Source organism: Salvelinus alpinus, chromosome 4, assembly GCF_045679555.1.
Source record: "Salvelinus alpinus chromosome 4, SLU_Salpinus.1, whole genome shotgun sequence".
Classification (NCBI taxonomy): domain Eukaryota; kingdom Metazoa; phylum Chordata; class Actinopteri; order Salmoniformes; family Salmonidae; genus Salvelinus; species Salvelinus alpinus.
In genome coordinates, this window is record NC_092089.1 from 100179668 (window position 1) to 100200061 (window position 20394).

General features: G+C 44.7%; 1 protein-coding gene and 1 pseudogene across 1 annotated transcript; one reads left to right on the forward strand and one right to left on the reverse strand.

Moving 5' to 3' along the window:
* The first annotated feature begins 6400 nt into the window (after window positions 1-6400).
* LOC139574829 (platelet-derived growth factor receptor-like protein) lies at window positions 6401-17066 on the forward strand. The gene is made up of 8 exons (XM_071399769.1): window positions 6401-6917; window positions 7308-7480; window positions 7866-8008; window positions 10436-10587; window positions 10917-11023; window positions 12973-13159; window positions 15396-15535; window positions 16168-17066. The coding sequence occupies exons 1-8, from the start codon at window positions 6833-6835 to the stop codon at window positions 16405-16407; spliced, it is 1227 nt and encodes a 408-aa protein (XP_071255870.1). The 5' UTR covers window positions 6401-6832; the 3' UTR covers window positions 16408-17066.
* A 10-nt stretch (window positions 17067-17076) lies between these two features.
* On the reverse strand, window positions 17077-19548 carry LOC139574830 (E3 ubiquitin-protein ligase TRIM35-like; annotated as a pseudogene).
* Window positions 19549-20394: the final 846 nt, after the last annotated feature.

Consider the following 20394-nt stretch of genomic DNA (forward strand, 5'->3'; position numbering starts at 1 on the left):
GCCAGTTAAGAACGAATTGTTATTTACAATGAGGGCGTGGCAGGTAGCTTAGTATTATGCTTTACCCTACTTGTCAACTTGTGATTGTCCAAGAAATGATACAGGAAACAAGCAAGTTTTAAATCCAAGATAGATTTATTGTGCCATTTCATAGGGTCCAGTTTAATACACGTTTCAAAATGTTAACGCGTCTAGATGTAGAATGTAGATATGAATCCCCCCTCCAAAAAACATTCTAGTACATAGCTTATTTCAAGATTTTAACACAATGATATTTTATTGTTTCATAATGTAAATATTAAAATTTGTATGTATACAATGCTGTATATGACAACCCAAATAAACTTGATGATATCCCATTTTCGTCAAAGCCTTCTTACTTAGGTCATTCATAAAACGGTAACACACGTGTTTCCCATTGACCAAGCCGCTGATGTAGGCGGTGCTAAGCTGGGATAAAGAGCTAGCATAGCTTGTATCCCATGTAGCACCCTATTCCCTATATAGTGTGTTACTTTTGACTGGGGCCTATATGACTCTGGTGCAATTTGGGACATATTCATAGCGTGCCATTTATTCTCCCTGTGTTCATGGGGAACAATAGAACCATTCACATGTTGTTACCTAGGTCATGCCATAATCATGGCTTAGCAAGTCATTCCTAAAGCAAGGTTTAGCGCACTCACACAGCACAGACATCTAGACCTGAGACAAAGTAGAGTTTATTAAGCACCATGTAGGATGCAGTACATTACAATACTCTACTATTTAATTACCCCATACAGGATACATTATAATACTCTACTCATTAATTACCCCATACAGGATACATTATAATACTCTACTCATTAATTACCCCATACAGGATACATTACAATACTCTACTATTTAATTACCCCATACAGGATACATTACAATACTCTACTATTTAATTACCCCATACAGGATACATTATAATACTCTACTCATTAATTACCCCATACAGGATACATTATAATACTCTACTATTTAATTACCCCATACAGGATACATTATAATACTCTACTCATTAATTACCCCATACAGGATACATTATAATACTCTACTCATTAATTACCCCATACAGGATACATTACAATCCTCTACTATTTAATTACCCCATACAGGATACATTATAATACTCTACTATTTAATTGCCCCATACAGGATACATTACAATCCTCTACTATTTAATTACCCCATACAGGATACATTATAATACTCTACTATTTAATTACCCCATACAGGATACATTACAATACTCTACTCATTAATTACCCCATACAGGATACATTATAATACTCTACTATTTAATTACCCCATACAGGATACATTACAATACAATACAATATTTAATTACCCCATATATTCCATGCAGGTTTAAAACAAAGATGTGTACTTTCATCTTCTATGCAATAGAAAGCATTGACATGTGTATGTTGTGATAAAATAAAGATTGCTTGGACCATAGGTGGAAAAGGGCAGTACATTTGTAGATATGGGTGGCTTTGAAGTTATTCCGGCATGTTCAGGTCACGTCTTTCCACAGAAGTGCCTTTATGAACTCTTATCTCCCTGTGTGCTAACTGATCTCAAGCCTTTTCCATCATAGTTTCCATCACAAAGTATTTTCAAATGCTTCGTTTGTAAATTATCTCAGAATGTTGGGGTGTGCCCCTGGCTATCAGTAAATACAATTTAAAAAAAAGAAAATCGTGCCGTCTGATTTGCTTAAAATAAGGAATTTGAAAATATTTATTATTTTAGTTTAACTTTTGTTAGTTAAGTACATTTTTTCAATTACATTTACTTTTGATACTTAAAGTATATTTAAAAACAAATACTTTTTTGACTTTTACTCAAGTAGTATTTTACTGGGTGACTTTCACTTTTACTTAAGTCATTTTCTATTTAAGGTATCTTTACTTTTACTCAAGTTTGATAATTGGATACTTTTTTCCACCACTGATAATTTAGAGTTCAAACTGTAAGAGTTTTCTTTATTACTATGCTGTTATCTATTCGAATACCTATACTGTATTATAATGAACAAATCAATATTTATAGATATGGAAGCATATACCATTTAACTTGATTGATGGCAGCTATTTGCTTCCATAAACAGAGGCCCCCACATGAGTATGATGTTACTGTGTCAGGAATGAGTAAGATATTACATTAGGCCTTCCATACAGTACCATTCATAAAAACACATGTTAGACTAGTGCTGGGGAGTAGTGAACCACATGCAGTTCAACTAGTAGGTTATCTATATTTAGCAGTAGCTTGGTGGACGTTTAACTATATTTAGGAGTAGCTTGGTGGACGTTTAACTATATTTAGCAGTAGCTTGGTGGACGTTTAACTATATTTAGGAGTAGCTTGGTGGACGTTTAACTATATTTAGCAGTAGCTTGGTGGACGTTTAACTATATTTAGCAGTAGCTTGGTGGTGGTTTAACTATATTTAGCAGTAGCTTGGTGGACGTTTAACTATATTTAGCAGTAGCTTGGTGGACGTTTAACTATATTTAGCAGTAGCTTGGTGGACGTTTAACTATATTTAGCAGTAGCTTGGTGGACGTTTAACTATATTTAGCAGTAGCTTGGTGGACGTTTAACTATATTTAGCAGTAGCTTGGTGGACGTTTAACTATATTTAGCAGTAGCTTGGTGGTGGTTTAACTATATTTAGCAGTAGCTTGGTGGACGTTTAACTATATTTAGCAGTAGCTTGGTGGACGTTTAACTATATTTAGCAGTAGCTTGGTGGACGTTTAACTATATTTAGGAGTAGCTTGGTGGATGTTTAACTATATTTAGGAGTAGCTTGGTGGACGTTTAACTATATTTAGCAGTAGCTTGGTGGACGTTTAACTATATTTAGGAGTAGCTTGGTGGACGTTTAACTATATTTAGGAGTAGCTTGGTGGACGTTTAACTATATTTAGCAGTAGCTTGGTGGACGTTTAACTATATTTAGCAGTAGCTTGGTGGTGGTTTAACTATATTCAGGAGTAGCTTGGTGGACGTTTAACTATATTTAGCAGTAGCTTGGTGGACGTTTAACTATATTTAGCAGTAGCTTGGTGGACGTTTAACTATATTTAGCAGTAGCTTGGTGGACGTTTAACTATATTTAGCAGTAGCTTGGTGGTGGTTTAACTATATTTAGCAGTAGCTTGGTGGTGGTTTAACTATATTTAGCAGTAGCTTGGTGGTGGTTTAACTATATTTAGGAGTAGCTTGGTAGACGTTTAACTATATTTAGCAGTAGCTTGGTGGTGGTTTAACTATATTTAGCAGTAGCTTGGTGGTGGTTTAACTATATTTAGCAGTAGCTTGGTGGTGGTTTAACTATATTTAGCAGTAGCTTGGTGGACGTTTAACTATATTTAGCAGTAGCTTGGTGGACGTTTAACTATATTTAGCAGTAGCTTGGTGGACGTTTAACTATATTTAGCAGTAGCTTGGTGGACGTTTAACTATATTTAGGAGTAGCTTGGTGGACGTTTAACTATATTTAGCAGTAGCTTGGTGGACGTTTAACTATATTTAGCAGTAGCTTGGTGGACATTTAACTATATTTAGCAGTAGCTTGGTGGACGTTTAACTATATTTAGGATTAGCTTGGTGGACGTTTAACTATATTTAGGAGTAGCTTGGTGGACGTTTAACTATATTTAGCAGTAGCTTGGTGGACGTTTAACTATATTTAGCAGTAGCTTGGTGGACATTTAACTATATTTAGCAGTAGCTTGGTGGACGTTTAACTATATTTAGGAGTAGTTTGATGGACGTTTAACTATATTTAGCAGTAGCTTGGTGGACGTTTAACTATATTTAGCAGTAGCTTGGTGGACGTTTAACTATATTTAGCAGTAGCTTGGTGGACGTTTAACTATATTTAGCAGTAGCTTGGTGGACGTTTAACTATATTTAGCAGTAGCTTGGTGGTAGTTGAACTAAATTCACATCTAGGTAGTGTTTTCAGTAGTTAATTACTGTTTTACCATGTAGCGGTGTAGCTAACTACCGGAACTACACACTACTGTTTAACCATGTAGTGGTGTAGCTAACTACTGGAACTACACACTACTGTTTTACCATGTAGCGGTGTAGCTAACTATTGGAACTACACACTACTGTTTCACCATGTAGCGGTGTAGCTAACTGCAGGAACTACACACTACTGTTTTACCATGTAGCGGTGTAGCTAACTACTGGAACTACACACTACTGTTTTACCATGTAGCGGTGTAGCTAACTACTGGAACTACACACTACTGTTTTACCATGTAGCGGTGTAGCTAACTACTGGAACTACACACTACTGTTTAACCATGTAGCGGTGTAGCTAACTACTGGAACTACACACTACTGTTTAACCATGTAGTGGTGTAGCTAACTACTGGAACTACACACTACTGTTTTACCATGTAGCGGTGTAGCTAACTACTGGAACTACACACTACTGTTTTACCATGTAGCGGTGTAGCTAACTACTGGAACTACACACTACTGTTTTACCATGTAGCGGTGTAGCTAACTACTGGAACTACACACTACTGTTTTACCATGTAGCGGTGTAGCTAACTACTGGAACTACACACTACTGTTTTACCATGTAGCGGTGTAGCTAACTACTGGAACTACACACTACTGTTTTACCATGTAGCGGTGTAGCTAACTACTGGAACTACACACTACTGTTTTACCATGTAGCGGTGTAGCTAACTACTGGAACTACACACTACTGTTTTACCATGTAGCGGTGTAGCTAACTACTGGAACTACACACTACTGTTTTACCATGTAGCGGTGTAGCTAACTACTGGAACTACACACTACTGTTTAACCATGTAGCGGTGTAGCTAACTACTGGAACTACACACTACTGTTTAACCATGTAGTGGTGTAGCTAACTACTGGAACTACACACTACTGTTTTACCATGTAGCGGTGTAGCTAACTACTGGAACTACACACTACTGTTTTACCATGTAGCGGTGTAGCTAACTACTGGAACTACACACTACTGTTTTACCATGTAGCGGTGTAGCTAACTACTGGAACTACACACTACTGTTTTACCATGTAGCGGTGTAGCTAACTACTGGAACTACACACTACTGTTTTACCATGTAGCGGTGTAGCTAACTACTGGAACTACACACTACTGTTTTACCATGTAGCGGTGTAGCTAACTACTGGAACTACACACTACTGTTTTACCATGTAGCGGTGTAGCTAACTACTGGAACTACACACTACTGTTTTACCATGTAGCGGTGTAGCTAACTACTGGAACTACACACCACTGTTTCACCATGTAGCGGTGTAGCTAACTACACACTACTGTTTTACCATGTAGCGGTGTAGCTAACTACTGGAACTACACACCACTGTTTTAGCAAAAACAAAAGAAAATATGGATTTTTTCGCCATCAGACCATCCTAATTCTCACTTGAAACATTTGTTGTTGTGTTCAACAGACTGAATGACACATTCTGTTAGCATCTGACTCCCAGATCCATCTGTTCTTGCAATTTGTATTCTATGACGTTTTAGATTTAGATATGTTCATTTATCAGGAAGTAGTTTTGATGTATTGAACTACTTTTTTAAAGTAACTTTCGTTCAGTAAACTATATTTTTCTTAAAAAGTAGCTTTAGTGTAGCTTAACTTCTTCCAGTGTAAGTAATTGGTAGCTTGGTAAACAATCTTTTCAGAGTAGCTTCCCCAACACTGCGTTAAAAACATAATTGTTGTTAGCTTTCTGTTTCCTAAATGGTGCAATACTTTACTCCTAGAAACATCCGATCCATTTAGTTACAACCTCAGAGGAGCTTTTGTGTATGTGGGTCAAAACACAAGACCTTTAGGAAAAACTGTTATAGAGTATACTGTATTCTTCAAGGTATGGTAGTTCAGGTTGATCATGCTTCTCTCTCTCTCTCTCTATCCCACCTCTCCAGCTAAACAAACTAAATCTAATGAAAATAGTATTAGAAAGGACCCTGCTGTTTACTTTTAAAAGATATCGCTTCTGTACTTCAGAGGGCCACTGCCAACCTGCCGTGCTCTTCTTACTTCACTTCACCAGCTAAACAAATAGTCTAACCTAACCAAAACACCTTAACATCAACACAATGACAACTGTTATTTACATCTTCAAGGTAGTTCAGAGGGCCACTGCTACTATGCAAAGCTTTTTCTCTCTCTCACTCCACTTCTCCAGCTAAATAAACAGTCTCAGCAGTCCCAGACATAGCAGGGCGGAGGGGCCTCCATTCCCGGCCCCTGATTGGACCACAGGCCCCTGAATGGCTCCATTGAGCACCACAGGAAGAATTTGGGGAGACTCTCTCTCTCCCCCTTTCCCTCGCTCTCTCCCTCTATCTGCCCCTCTCTCTCCCTCTCTCTACTTCTCCCTCTCTCCCTCTTTCCCCTGCTCTCTCCCTCTATCTGCCTCTCTCTCTTTCTCTCTCTCTGTATACTTCTCCCCCTCTCCCTCTATCTGCCTCTCTCTCCCTCTCTCTTTTTCTTTCTTTCATTCTCTTTTGGTCAGTAGAGGAATGTGTGTGATTTGGCTAAACAGCTAACCACTCATTTCGCAGTCACGCAGCAAACCTCCTTCTCCCTCCCTCTCTCCTTCTCTCTCTCTCCTTCTCTCTTTACCCCCTTCTTTCATTTTCATGTCTTTCACTCCTTGTTGCGTTCCCTGTTGTACTGCGGTTGTGAACCTTGTGAACTGTTAATCCTGCGGTCAGTCAGTCGGTGGGTTCATTGGTCTGTACATCACAGGAGCCATGGTGGCAGTAAACGGCTCAGGGGAGAGGTTGAGGCTGGTGTTATTGGGGGCTTTCCTCATCTGTGGGTTAATCCTGGAGTTTGGTAAGTGACTTTATTTCCTCTCTGTGTGGCTGTGGATAATGTGCATTCCTGAACATACACTAGGCTAATGAGGTACAGGAGGAGATTAGTGGATGGTTGCAGTACTCTGACTTATTGTGAACTTTGATGGCATTTCTTGAGTTAGTTACATTTCATTTGGTTTCACCTCATGTTGTCTGTCTGTATAGTAAATTCCATTTGCAGAATATTCCTGTTATTGCCCAAGTATGGTTACCAATGGCATACTGCAATGTTTTAATCTAACATCAAATCAACATGAGACTCTTCATGCTTTTATTTGTTGCATTGAACTGGAGCACACTGTGCCTGTGACTATGGTTAAGTGTATTTCAAAGAATACAAATTCAATATTGGATACTTGCTCTGCAGGACAGTGCCAGCAGGATGAGCAGGAGGGACGGACCACCCCACCAGACCGTAAGCCCAAATCCAGTAAGGGTAAGCCAGTGAGGGGAACAGGTAAAGCCACAACCAAACCCAAGGCTAAAGCAACCCCGGCTCCCCCAGCAGCAGTCAACCAGGGACCTGTTCACCTGACACAGGTAAGATTGAAGACTATTTCAAATGATTCGCGAGAGAAAGCCTTGTTTTGCGTTTTTCATAATCTTGAAGCTGCCATGACAGATTGTCATCGTCATAACATCTGTACATGTACATATACATAGTCTACATTAAAGATAAACATTATGAACACAAATCAAAAAACACTTGCATGTTTGAGATATTTGACACAATCAATGGATGTTGGTAGAGCAATGTCTACTAATTAGTGCAAATTACAAAACATTCACAAAAGCTCTGACGAAGCTTGAACAAAAATAAGTGATACTAGCGAAAAGCAGTGTGAGGGCTTCTCTTTTGTTTTAACATAATGACCACTAAAGGTAAACTGCCGTGCGTGTTTCTCCTCCCTGGTTTATACCGTAGGTGGTGAACAAGGGGAAGTTCCAGCGTGTTGGGGACAGTCTGAGCATCCGGTCGGGTCACACCCTGGAGCTGAGGTGTAAAGGGAACCCTGTTGAGTGGGGCGTTCCTGTTTACCTGGAGGAGGACGACGAGGGGAGACTCAGGTGAGACTCCGGGGCCTTGACGATGTGATGGGACCGGGTGCCACGGAAACAGGGCTCCACGGCAACAAGGGCTCACTAGAAAAAGGGACCTGTCTCAACGTTGACCTGCCTGTATAAAACTTAAATAATAAAAATGACATCTTGCCAAGATAGTCCAATATTAGTTGCTGAGTCATCAAATCAAATCAAATCAAACTTTATTTGTCACATGCGCCAAATACAACAGGTGTAGTAGACCTTACCGTGAAATTCTGACTTACAAGCCCTTAACCAACTGTTCAGATCAAGAAAGAGTTAAGAAAATATTTACCAAATAAACTAAAGTAAAAAATAATAAAAAAGTAACACAATAAAATAACAATAACGAGGCTATATACAGGGGGTACCGGTACCGAGTCAGTGTGCGGGGGTACAGGTTAGTCGAGGTCATTTTGTACATGTAGGTAGGGGTGAAGTGACTATGCATAGATAATAACAGTGAGTAGCAGAGGTATAAAAACAATTGGAGGGGTGGGGGGAGGGGGGTGTCATTGTAAATAGTCTGGGTGGCTATTGGATTAATTGTTCAGCAGTCTTATGGCTTAGCGCTCCGGTACCGCTCTCTGTGCGGTAGCAGAGAGAACAGTCTATGACTTGGGTGACTGGAATCTCTGACAATGTTTTGGGCTTTCCTCTGACACCATGACAGTTTGTTGGTGATGTGGACACCAAGGAACTTGAAATACTCGACCCGCTCCACTACAGCCCTGTCGATGTTAATGGGGGCCTGTTCGGCCCGCCTTTTCCTGTAGTCCACAATCAGCTCCTTAGTCTTGCTCACGTTGAGGGAGAGGTTGTTGTCCTGGCACCACACTGCCAGTTCTCTGACCTCCTCCCTATAGGCTCTGTCGGTGATCAGGCCTACAGCTCTTGTGTCGTCAGCAAACTTAATGACGGTGTTGGAGTCGTGCGCGGCCACGCAGTCGGGGGTGAAAATGTAGTACAGGAGGGGACTAAGCACGCACCCCTGAGGGGCCCCCGTGTTGAGGATCAGCGTGGCAGACATGCTGTTGTCTACCCTTACCACCTGTGGGCGGCCCGTCTGGAAGTCCAGGATCCAGTTGCAGAGGGAGGTGTTTAGTCCCAGGGTCCTTAGCTTAGTGATGAGCTGTGGGCACTATGGTGTTGAACGCTGAGGTGTAGTTGCTTATAGATGAAGCCGATAACTGAGGTGGTATGCTCCTCAATGCCATTGGATGAATCCCGGAACATATTTCCAGTCTGTGCTGGCAGAAGAGTCCTGTAGCATAGAATTCGTGTCATCTGACCACTTCCGTAGTGAGCGAGTCACTGGTACTTCCTGCTTTCGTTTTTGATTGTAAGCAGGAATTAGGAGGATAGAATTATGGTCAGATTTGCCAAATGGAGGGCGGGGGAGAGCTTTGTATGCATCTCTGTGTGTGGAGTAAAGATGATCTAGAGTTGTTTTCCCTCTGGTTGAACATGTGACATGCTGGTAGAAATGAGGTAAAACTGATTTAAGTTTGCCTGCATGAAAGTCCCCGGACACTAGGATGAGCATTTTCTTGTTTGCTTATGGCCTTATACAGCTCGTTGAGTGCGGTCTTAGTGCCAGCATCAGTTTGTGATGGTAAATAGATGGCTACAAATAATATTGAGTACACTCTCGGTAGATAGTGTGGTCTACAGCTTATCATAAGGTACTCTACCTCAGGCGAGCAATACCTCGAGACTTCTTTAATATTAGACATCTCGCACCAGCTGTTATTGACAAATAGACATACAACCCCGCCCCTCGTCTTACCAGACGTAGGTTCTCTGTCCTGCTGATGCAGGGAAAATCCCGGCAGCTCTATATTATCCGTGTCGTCGTTCAGCCACGACTCGGTGAAACATAAGATATTACAGTTTTTGATGTCCCGTTGGTAGTTTAATCTTCCCGGATAGTCTTGATCAATAGTAGGGATGGTAGTGGAGGTTTACTCACCCGCCTACGAATTCGTAGAAGGCAGCCTGACCTCCGCCCCCTTTTTCTCCGTCGGGGATATGGGCTCGTTCCCGCGAAAGCAGTGTAACCTTCGTGTCGGACTCGTTAAAGAAAAAATCTTTGTGCACATCTGGTGTGAGGGACTCATTTCTCACCTCTCTGTTTGTACAGAGATGCTGTATGTAGGCCTGTGTGACTCTGCTGTGAGGGACTCATTTCTCACCTCTCTGTTTGTACAGAGATGCTGTATGTAGGCCTGTGTGACTCTGCTGTGAGGGACTCATTTCTCACCTCTCTGTTTGTACAGAGATGCTGTATGTAGGCCTGTGTGACTCTGGTGTGAGGGACTCATTTCTCACCTCTCTGTTTGTACAGAGATGCTGTATGTAGGCCTGTGTGACTCTGGTGTGAGGGACTCTTGTTTCTTTGTGTTCGTACAGGACGGTGCAGCATGACCGGTACGGCACCCTGACCCTGTCCAACTCTACAGGAGCAGACACTGGAGAATACACCTGCTTCCCCATGTACTGTGAAGACAGGGACTGCAGGAAGGTGTACGACAAGGCTGTCAAAGTCTTTGTCTTCTTCCCTGGTACTAATTCCCAGCCTCCTGACATAGGAGTTGTTACCATGGCTACGTCCCAAAAGGCACCCTAGTTTCTATGTAGGGCACTACATTTGACCAGGGCCAAAAGACCCATTCTTTGACCAAAGAAATGCATTACATTGGGGTTGGGAATAGGATGAACTGAGACACAAGCCCGTGTAATCACCAGGTCCCAAATTATCACCCTATTCCCTGTATAGTGCAGTACGTTTGACCAGGGGCCCATAGGGTTCTGTTCAAAAATAGTGCATTATATAGGAAATAGGGCGTCATATGAGCCGCACAGTATAACAGTTGTCTGCCCCTCCCCCCAGACCCACAGGAGCTGTTTGTCCCCTCCTCCTCCTACTATGAGGTCATCCAGCTGAGGACCAATTGGCCAACAGTCCTCCCCTGTCAGGTGACATCACCTGACGCCAAGGTGAGTTCAGAACAGACCTGGTGGGATTAGATTAGATAATACAGAATTACCTCTTTGAATGTACATTTTTGCTTTGAAAAACTTTACTTAACAGCTATAGAGGTATATAATGCATTGGGACACAGTTATAATGACAAGCCTTGTCATAGGCACATTTGACCATGGGCCTATCATATTTTACTATTTTCTCATAATGTGCTATAATTTATGTGGGGAAATACACAAAATCCTATTGCTGTAGCTGTACTATATCACCGGGTCTACACGCCAGGTGAGGTCCTCAGGACTGAGCTAAACATAACACAGGTTTTTATTAACTAGGTAAGTCGGTTAAGAACAAATTCTTATTTACAATGATGGCCTACCCCGGCCAAACCCTAACCCGGACGACGCTGGGCCAATTGTGCGCGCCACCCTATGGGCCTCCCAATCACGGCCGGTTGTGATACAGCCCGGGATCAAACCAGGGTCTGTAGTGACACCTCTAGCACTGCGATGCAGTGCCTTAGACCCGCTGCGACACTCGGGAGGCCCAGGGAGGAGGTTCTTTACATCAAGGCGAGGAGCATGGGAATCAGACAATAATATCAGGAATCAACAACTATTTATTTTTTGTAACGCCTCCTTCCAACTCACACTCTGAAACACCTAGATCCCCTGAAGGCAGCTCACTCTCCAGATCCCAATCACCGGAATTCTAATCACCTATTCACACACCTGTATGTCGTTATCACACACTTTTTACTTCAGATCTTTGCACCTCGTCATTGTGAGGTCTTGTTTGTTTTGTGCCACACGTTTTTAGGAGCGCTGTTATTCCAGTGATTTATGCCTCCCGTGTATGTAGTCAAATGATCTAGAGGCCTCATGAGTGGAATGTTATTAATATTTTTCATAATTAATCAACATTGTACAAAATAAAAAAATGAATATCTGGTGTTTCTATGTCAAACGGTTTTTGTTATATTTCAGTCTTCTGTGATGTATATAAAGTGTAATATTGGGATACAAACTCAAAATGTAATACATTTCAACTCTGTATCTGACATGGTCCAGGTGTCTTCTTATTTAAACCATGTGTGTGAGGTGTATACTTTTGTTTCAAAGTAGATTTGTTTAAGACTACCCAGAAACACTCTGTGTGACCCTGATTTAGCCCACTGCAGTAAAAGGTTAATTAACAATCACATTCACCTGACGTAGGCAGATCAACAAGGGTCCGTTCAAAATAGGTTGAAGGTTCTAGCCCGTTACACCTACGGTGTCCAAATTAAGACAGCCTCAACTCCTTGTTGAGGCTGAGACCGTCCTAATATCAGTAGCGTAAAGTACTTAAGTGAAAATACTTTAAATGACCACTTAAGTAGTATTTTGGGGTATCTGTACTTTAATTTACCATTTTGCCAACTTTTACTTTTACTTCAATTACATTCCTAAAGAAAATGATGTACTTTTTACTCCATACATTTTCCCTGACACCCAAAAGTACCTGTTACATTTTGAATGCTTAGCAGGACAGGAACATCGTCCAATTCACGTACTTATCGACAGAACATCCCTGGTCATCCCTACTGCCTCTGATCTGGAGGACTCACTAAACACACACGCTTCATTTGTAAATTATGTCTAAATGTTGGAGTGTGCCCCTGGCTATCCGTACATTTTAAAAACAAGAAAATTGTATACTTTTGATTGTTAAGTCTATTTTAGCGATTACATTTACTTTTGAAACTTAAGTATATTTAAAACCAAATACTTTTAGACTTTTACTGAAGTAGTATTTTACTGGGTGACTTTCACTTTAATGTCATTTTCTATTAAGGTTTCTTTACTTTTACTACAGTATGACGATTGGGTACTTTTTCCCACCACTGCCTAAAATGGACACTATAGTCAAGAATATGTTATCCACTCACTATAAAGTCATTAACTCACCTGGTCATTCTTAGGTGTCTCTGCACCGGGAGTTTCCCCCGGTAGAAGTGGCGGTGGACGGGGCGGAGATCACGTTTAACGTTAAACAGGGATTCACTATCCACCGGCCCAAGCTGCACCACGCCGGGGAGCTGTACTGCGTGGCCAGCCTTGGAAACCTCAGGCAGAGCTCCGTCAAGTACATGCTCATATACGTCAACTGTAAGTCCATGGATTTGTACCTTAAACAAGAGCTAGCCTCTTCTCCAGGGGTGGCCGACTCACAGGGGTGGCCGACTCACGGGGGTGGCCGACTCACGGGGGTGGCCGACTCACGGGGGTGGCCGACTCACGGGGGTGGCCGACTCACGGGGGTGGCCGACTCACGGGGGTGGCCGACTCACGGGGGTGGCCGACTCACGGGGGTGGCCGACTCACGGGGGTGGCCGACTCACGGGGGTGGCCGACTCACAGGGGTGGCCGACTCACAGGGGTGGCCGACTCACAGGGGTGGCCGACTCACAGGGGTGGCCCTCAAGGGGTGGCCGACTCATAGGGGTGGCCGACTCATAGGGGTGGCCGACTCATAGGGGTGGCCGACTCACAGGGGTGGCCGACTCACAGGGGTGGCCGACTCATAGGGGTGGCCGACTCACAGGGGTGGCCGACTCACAGGGGTGGCCGACTCACAGGGGTGGCCGACTCACAGGGGTGGCCGACTCACAGGGGTGGCCGACTCACAGGGGTGGCCGACTCACAGGGGTGGCCGACTCATAGGGGTGGCCGACTCACAGGGGTGGCCCTCAAGGGGTGGCCGACTCATAGGGGTGGCCGACTCACAGGGGTGGCCGACTCACAGGGGTGGCCGACTCACAGGGGTGGCCGACTCACAGGGGTGGCCGACTCACAGGGGTGGCCGACTCACAGGGGTGGCCGACTCATAGGGGTGGCCGACTCACAGGGGTGGCCCTCAAGGGGTGGCCGACTCATAGGGGTGGCCGACTCACAGGGGTGGCCGACTCACAGGGGTGGCCGACTCACAGGGGTGGCCGACTCACAGGGGTGGCCGACTCACAGGGGTGGCCGACTCATAGGGGTGGCCGACTCATAGGGGTGGCCGACTCACAGGGGTGGCCGACTCATAGGGGTGGCCGACTCACAGGGGTGGCCGACTCACAGGGGTGGCCGACTCACAGGGGTGGCCGACTCACAGGGGTGGCCGACTCACAGGGGTGGCCCTCAAGGGGTGGCCGACTCATAGGGGTGGCCGACTCATAGGGGTGGCCGACTCACAGGGGTGGCCGACTCACAGGGGTGGCCGACTCATAGGGGTGGCCGACTCATAGGGGTGGCCGACTCACAGGGGTGGCCGACTCACAGGGGTGGCCGACTCACAGGGGTGGCCGACTCACAGGGGTGGCCGACTCACAGGGGTGGCCGACTCACAGGGGTGGCCGACTCACAGGGGTGGCCGACTCACAGGGGTGGCCGACTCACAGGGGTGGCCGACTCACAGGGGTGGCCGACTCACAGGGGTGGCCGACTCACAGGGGTGGCCGACTCACAGGGGTGGCCCTCAAGGGGTGGCCGACTCATAGGGGTGGCCGACTCACAGGGGTGGCCGACTCACAGGGGTGGCCGACTCACAGGGGTGGCCGACTCACAGGGGTGGCCCTCAAGGGGTGGCCGACTCATAGGGGTGGCCGACTCACAGGGGTGGCCGACTCACAGGGGTGGCCGACTCACAGGGGTGGCTGACTCACAGGGGTGGCCGACTCACAGGGGTGGCCGACTCACAGGGGTGGCCGACTCACAGGGGTGGCCGACTCACAGGGGCGGCCGACTCACAGGGATGGCCGACTCATAGGGGTGTCCGACTCACAGGGGTGGCTGACTCACAGGGGTGGCCGACTCATAGGGGCGGCCGACTCACACGGGCGGCCGACTCACAGGGGTGGCCGACTCATAGGGGTGGCCGACTCATAGGGGTGGCCGACTCACAGGGGCGGCCGACTCACAGGGGCGGCCGACTCATAGGGGTGGCCGACTCATAGAATTAAAATGACTGGTGCGGATGTTCCTTGTCAAGTCAACGTTCCTTGATGGGTGGACTGGCAGACATATTGACTGTTATATATACATATATATATACAGTGGGGAGAACAAGTATTTGATACACTGCCGATTTTGCAGGTTTTCCTACTTACAAAGCATGTAGAGGTCTGTAATTTTTATCATAGGTACACTTCAACTGTGAGAGACGGAATCAAAAAAAAAAAATATCCAGAAAAAATCCAGAAAATCACATTGTATGATTTTTAAGTAATTAATTTGCACACACTGCAGCAGTCCATCCATAAAATTTGATTATATATATATACAATGCAAATAGTCAGGGTAGCCATTTGATTAGCTGTTCAGGAGTCTTATGGCTATCTGTGTTGTCCCCTGCTGTCAGACCCGGTGGCGCCCCCAACCCCAGTGATACAGGCATCCTCCAACTCTGTGGCCATTGGTCAGAACCTACAGGTCACCTGCACTGTGATTGGAGAACAGGACGTGGTCATAGACTTCACCTGGGAGTACCCTGGGCAACAGGTATGTCATTGTGCTAACTGGTTCTGCCATGCTTGAGGTCAATCATTTATCCTATCAATAGCTAGAGTAGGATTACAGGACAAGTGCAATACTCTACCTCCTGCTATATGATGAGAAACCTCTTGACAGAAGCTATACACTTAGCTACATACAGTACAGAGAGGCTACATACAGTACAGAGAGGCTACATACAGAGAGGCTACGTACAGTACAGAGAGGCTACATACAGAGAGGCTACGTACAGTACAGAGAGGCTACATACAGAGAGGCTACATACAGTACAGAGAGGCTACATACAGTACAGAGAGGCTACATACAGAGAGGCTACGTACAGTACAGAGAGGCTACATACAGAGAGGCTACGTACAGTACAGAGAGGCTACGTACAGTACAGAGAGGCTACATACAGAGGCTACATACAGTACAGAGAGGCTACATACAGTACCAGAGAGGCTACATACAGTACAGAGAGGCTACATACAGAGAGGCTACATACAGTACAGAGAGGCTACAATTGTAACCTGCTTGTTTCTTTGTGCTGTGTTTGTATGTCTGACTGTGGTTGTGTGTCTGACTGTGGTTGTGTGTCTGACTGTGGTTGTGTGTCTGTGCTGTGGTTGTGTGATCGGCAGATCGGCAGGCCTCTGTACACTCAGGACAGTGTTCATCCGGACGGAGGGGGTCTGGGGAGGCAGCAGTCCCAGACCGTCCTCCTGGTGGATGAGGTGAGGGAGGTGGACGGAGGGACTTACACCTGCACCGCCCAGAACCTGCAAGGCTCCAGAACCACCTCCACCACCATCAAGGTGCTAGCGGCTGCTGCTGCTGCTAAGGATAAGGTCAAAGACAAGCGCAAGCCTAAGAAACCCTGAGTGTCAATAGACTTCAGATCAGAGATGGGAGAGGGATGGCCTTCCCACGAAGGAGAAGGAAGTAGCCTATCAAGATGGAACTGGAACTGTAGAATTAGAATGAGTTGGTTCTAATTCCATGGGTGGAACCTTGTTTTAAGACGCCCATTCTACTTCCGACATTACTATGTACGTATACTGTGAAGCTATAGGGCTCAATGAGTCAGCTCTCAAGTAGCTCATGTATATTCAACAGCCAGTAGTTACCACACACACACACAGCATAGAAGGTTTACACAGGGCGGAGGGAAAGAGAAAGCTGGGCGGAAGAATACGAATTGGAAAGAGAGAGAGAAAGGGAGTGGGGGAGGAATAGAGAGAGCCAGACAGCATTCTGAGCATCTACATTGTAGTGAATGTATTTTGATAGACATAATTCATGGATTTTCAAATCCTCGAGGAATATACAGTAGAATAACGCTCCTGTATCAATGCAGATTTAAAGGACCATCATCAGACTTTTACCTTCTTTGGTGGACGTTTCTATATTGCAAGTAGTGTTCCTTCTGTACTTGTGAGAATGTCTCCTCTCCACTTTCTACCGACAGGTTTCTCTAGTGTTCTCTCTTCCTACTTCCTATTTGTCTAAATAAAGAAATGCTTTCATAGACTACACGTAACCTTCTGTAATGCGTGTTTATTGTCTGATGGTCAGATTGTGTCATGGACCAATACAGGTCAATATGAGGCATCATTTTGCCATGGTGTACGACAGGGTGACAGAGCCGGTGCCCCAAATGGCATCCTTTTCCCTATATGGTGCACTACTTTTGACCAGAGCCTTGTGGGGACACAGACTATGTTATATTGGGTGGTACAGAGAGATAGAGAACACAGACAGTCTGACCGTAACGGTTGTTTGTTTGGTTCAGGTGTATCAGTCTCAAATAAAGAGTCCAGGAATCTTTAACAATCAATAGTTTCGTTAACTTCAAATCTGTGCTAAAAGTGGGTTTGAAATTAAACTCTCCGAAATGTACAAAAAAATTCTAACAAATAATGAGATTTTAATATGCAAAAGGTGAGAGGTGTCATCTGGGCTGTTCAGCCGCTACATTGACCTTCACTGGCAAGATCCTCAAGGTAAAGGTCTCACACCCACTGCTCAGATACGGAAAGAATTTCTCCGTGAAGGTGTATGTGAACGTGTGGAGATGTTCGTTGTATTGCGGATCAGAGAAGGTCAGCGTTCCTCCGTTCCAAGTCCAAAGTCACTCTGATCCTCAGGGGCTCCTGTCTCAGCTACAATGAGAGGGTGATGAGAGGTTCGGGGACGGAGCGTACGGTGTCATCTCCTCCATGTTGTTCTTATCTCCAGCCTCCCTTCTCTATCACGCCCTTCCTGGACACAGACTCCTCCACCACCCCCAGGGCCCAGTCACGGCTGTAGTCGTATCTCTAGAGATATTCATTCCTGACTTCCACGTCCCCAGGTGTGTGTTCCCGAATCGAAGCCCTCAGAGCCCAGGATCCCTTCATAGAGGTTGAACCTCTCTGAGGTGTCAGGAATGGAGTAGAAGAGGACAGAAGAAGAGGAGAGAAGAGCAGAGAAGAAGAGGAGAGACAGGAGGCAGCTCATTTACCTGGCCTTGTGTAGAATGGCCTTGTATCTCTGCAGAAAGATAACATGATGCTCCTCTACAGCTTGGATCTTGTCTGAAAGAGTCAAGATTATTTTGCTAATCTCCTTAGTCTTCTCCTTTACCATCCAAGTCTTCTCCTCATCTTCCTCTATCAGAGCGCCTATCCCGGCCTCCTCTTCATTAACGAGAAGCTGATGAAGATGTTGAAACGCTTTCTTGATTTCCCCGTGTGTCTCTGCAGCCTGTGTCTGGAAACCCCACCCACCAAATATCTATGAATATCACATAAATAAACTATTAACCTCTAAGTGAACAGACAGACTGCTTCCCAATGTATAATTACCCTGATGTATTTTTCTGTTTGACCACAGGTTAGTTTGGCTTCAGTGTAAAGTCTCAGCTTCTCCTTCAAGGGCTCCAGTTCAGCCTTTACTCTCTCCTGGAATCAGACAAACACATGAATGGCTCTTTGTACACAGTAAAACATAACTGTCTAACTCAGTAAATTAATTGAGTAAAGTCAACTCAAAGAATTGCAAAGTTATACAATATTAATGTTATAAGCAATATTGATTGCAATAAGTCAAAGCAACTCAATCCCTTGTAATTTAAAGGTAGATTCAGTAATATGACATCATTGAACATACTGAGGCGACTTCCTGCTTACATACATTGAGACACGCCCACATTGGGAAGAGCCAATAGGGGCAGACATTGGCTGATTTGAATGATGTTGTTGTTGGTTTCTGTAGCCAGGAAGTAACTCACCTCTCTGTGTAGAATGACGCCATATTACCGGTTCTACCTTCAAATATCTCAGAGAGGCTATGGGCTGATTCAATCCGTATCGCCGAAGTATCGCAGAAGATCTGCGTTAAAATTTGAAGATAATTTCAGATTGCGTCGTCATATTAAATGCAGCGTTTATAAAGCAGATCTTCAGCGCTACGGATTGAATACAGCCCGATACACTATTTCATGTCCTACTTCCTGGTCCTGGACAACTTCATCTATGGCACAGAACTTGTGTCCTGTGTGTCGTCTTGAGTCGCGACACACCAAACAGACTGTTCATTCTGCAGACGGAAGAGCTTGAGTTACGCTTTGTGTTGACCACAGAGCCTCTCAGACCCAGGCTCGGTATCTCTGGAGCTTCTCTCCTGTAGGATTGATTGATTTTACTATTTAAATAATACGTACTCATCTCTATGGGCCCTGGACAAATGTAGTGCACTAAAAAGGGAATAAGGTGTAATTTGGGGCACATTAATTATCATAGGTAGATCTCCCACGTGTAGGAACCCCTCACACAGCCTCTTCAGAGTGAGGCTGACTGCTGGGAAAGGCATGTAGAATCTCTTCCTGCAGACTGGACACTCCCGTCTTTATACTTCCAGTTCTCCTCCATGCAGGTCTTACAGGCACTGTGGCTGCAAGAGAGAACCACGGGATCCCTGAAGATATCATAGCACACGGGACACAGGAAATCCTCTTCTTGGAAGAAGGACCAAGAGGCCATTTTGTCCCTCAGTAAAAGTGTCCGTTTCTCTGTAATGGCTACTGGAACAAGAGAGACACAAGGTCAAAGGTCAAAAGGTGAGGTACACTTTTATAGTTGTTGAGGTAAACTTTTTTAAATAATTTTTTTGACAGTGTATCCATTCTGTTAACATGTTTTGAATGATTATTTGTGGCTGTATCCCAGACCCACATTAAGCCTGTTCCTGGACTAAGAAACTATTCAATAGAGATTCTCCAATCTCCATTGAGGATGATTTCTAGTTTAAGACTAACATGTTTACATCAGCCATTTATCATGTACAATAAGCTACATGTTTTACTAGCTTCAACATAGATCTAGGAGGAAGAACAACCACCAAAACAAATGGCAAGGCACTTACCATCAAACAGCCAGAAGAGGAAGAATCGTCCTCTGTGGCAAGTCCAGCAGCAGGAAGAACACTTTACTGAACACAAGTCTATCGGTTTCAGTGTCTGGTGTGAGCCTAAATACTACAATGTAAAAGTCTCAAATTCTGCAATCTCATTTATCATGGATGTATGTATAGGTGTGTGTGTGTGGGGGGGGGGGGGGGGGGGGGGGTCTCGGTTGATTCAGGATAGAGGGGGGTTGGGGGGTGTTTCCCCAGCCAGTGATTGGTCTTGGGGGTTACATGCCCAATGAGACCTGAGGTGTTACCAGGGGTAGGAGGAGGTGAGAATGGCCCTGTGAAGGGGGAGATAGGGTAAGAAGGGGGTGTATGAATGAACCTAACCAAGATACATTAGCAAACTGACTATCTGACCATTAGCTGGCCTGTTGAGAAACAGCTTGGGGACAGAACAGTACACCTGACCGTTAGCT

Coding starts and splice junctions, on each gene's coding strand:
- LOC139574829 (XM_071399769.1), top strand. CDS start 6,833: ATGGTGGCAGTAAACGGCTCAGGGGAGAGGTTGAGGCTGGTGTTATTG. Junction 13,160..15,395: donor CATGCTCATATACGTCAACT/GTAAGTCCATGG, acceptor CCCTGCTGTCAG/ACCCGGTGGCGCCCCCAACC. Junction 15,536..16,167: donor GGGAGTACCCTGGGCAACAG/GTATGTCATTGT, acceptor TGTGATCGGCAG/ATCGGCAGGCCTCTGTACAC.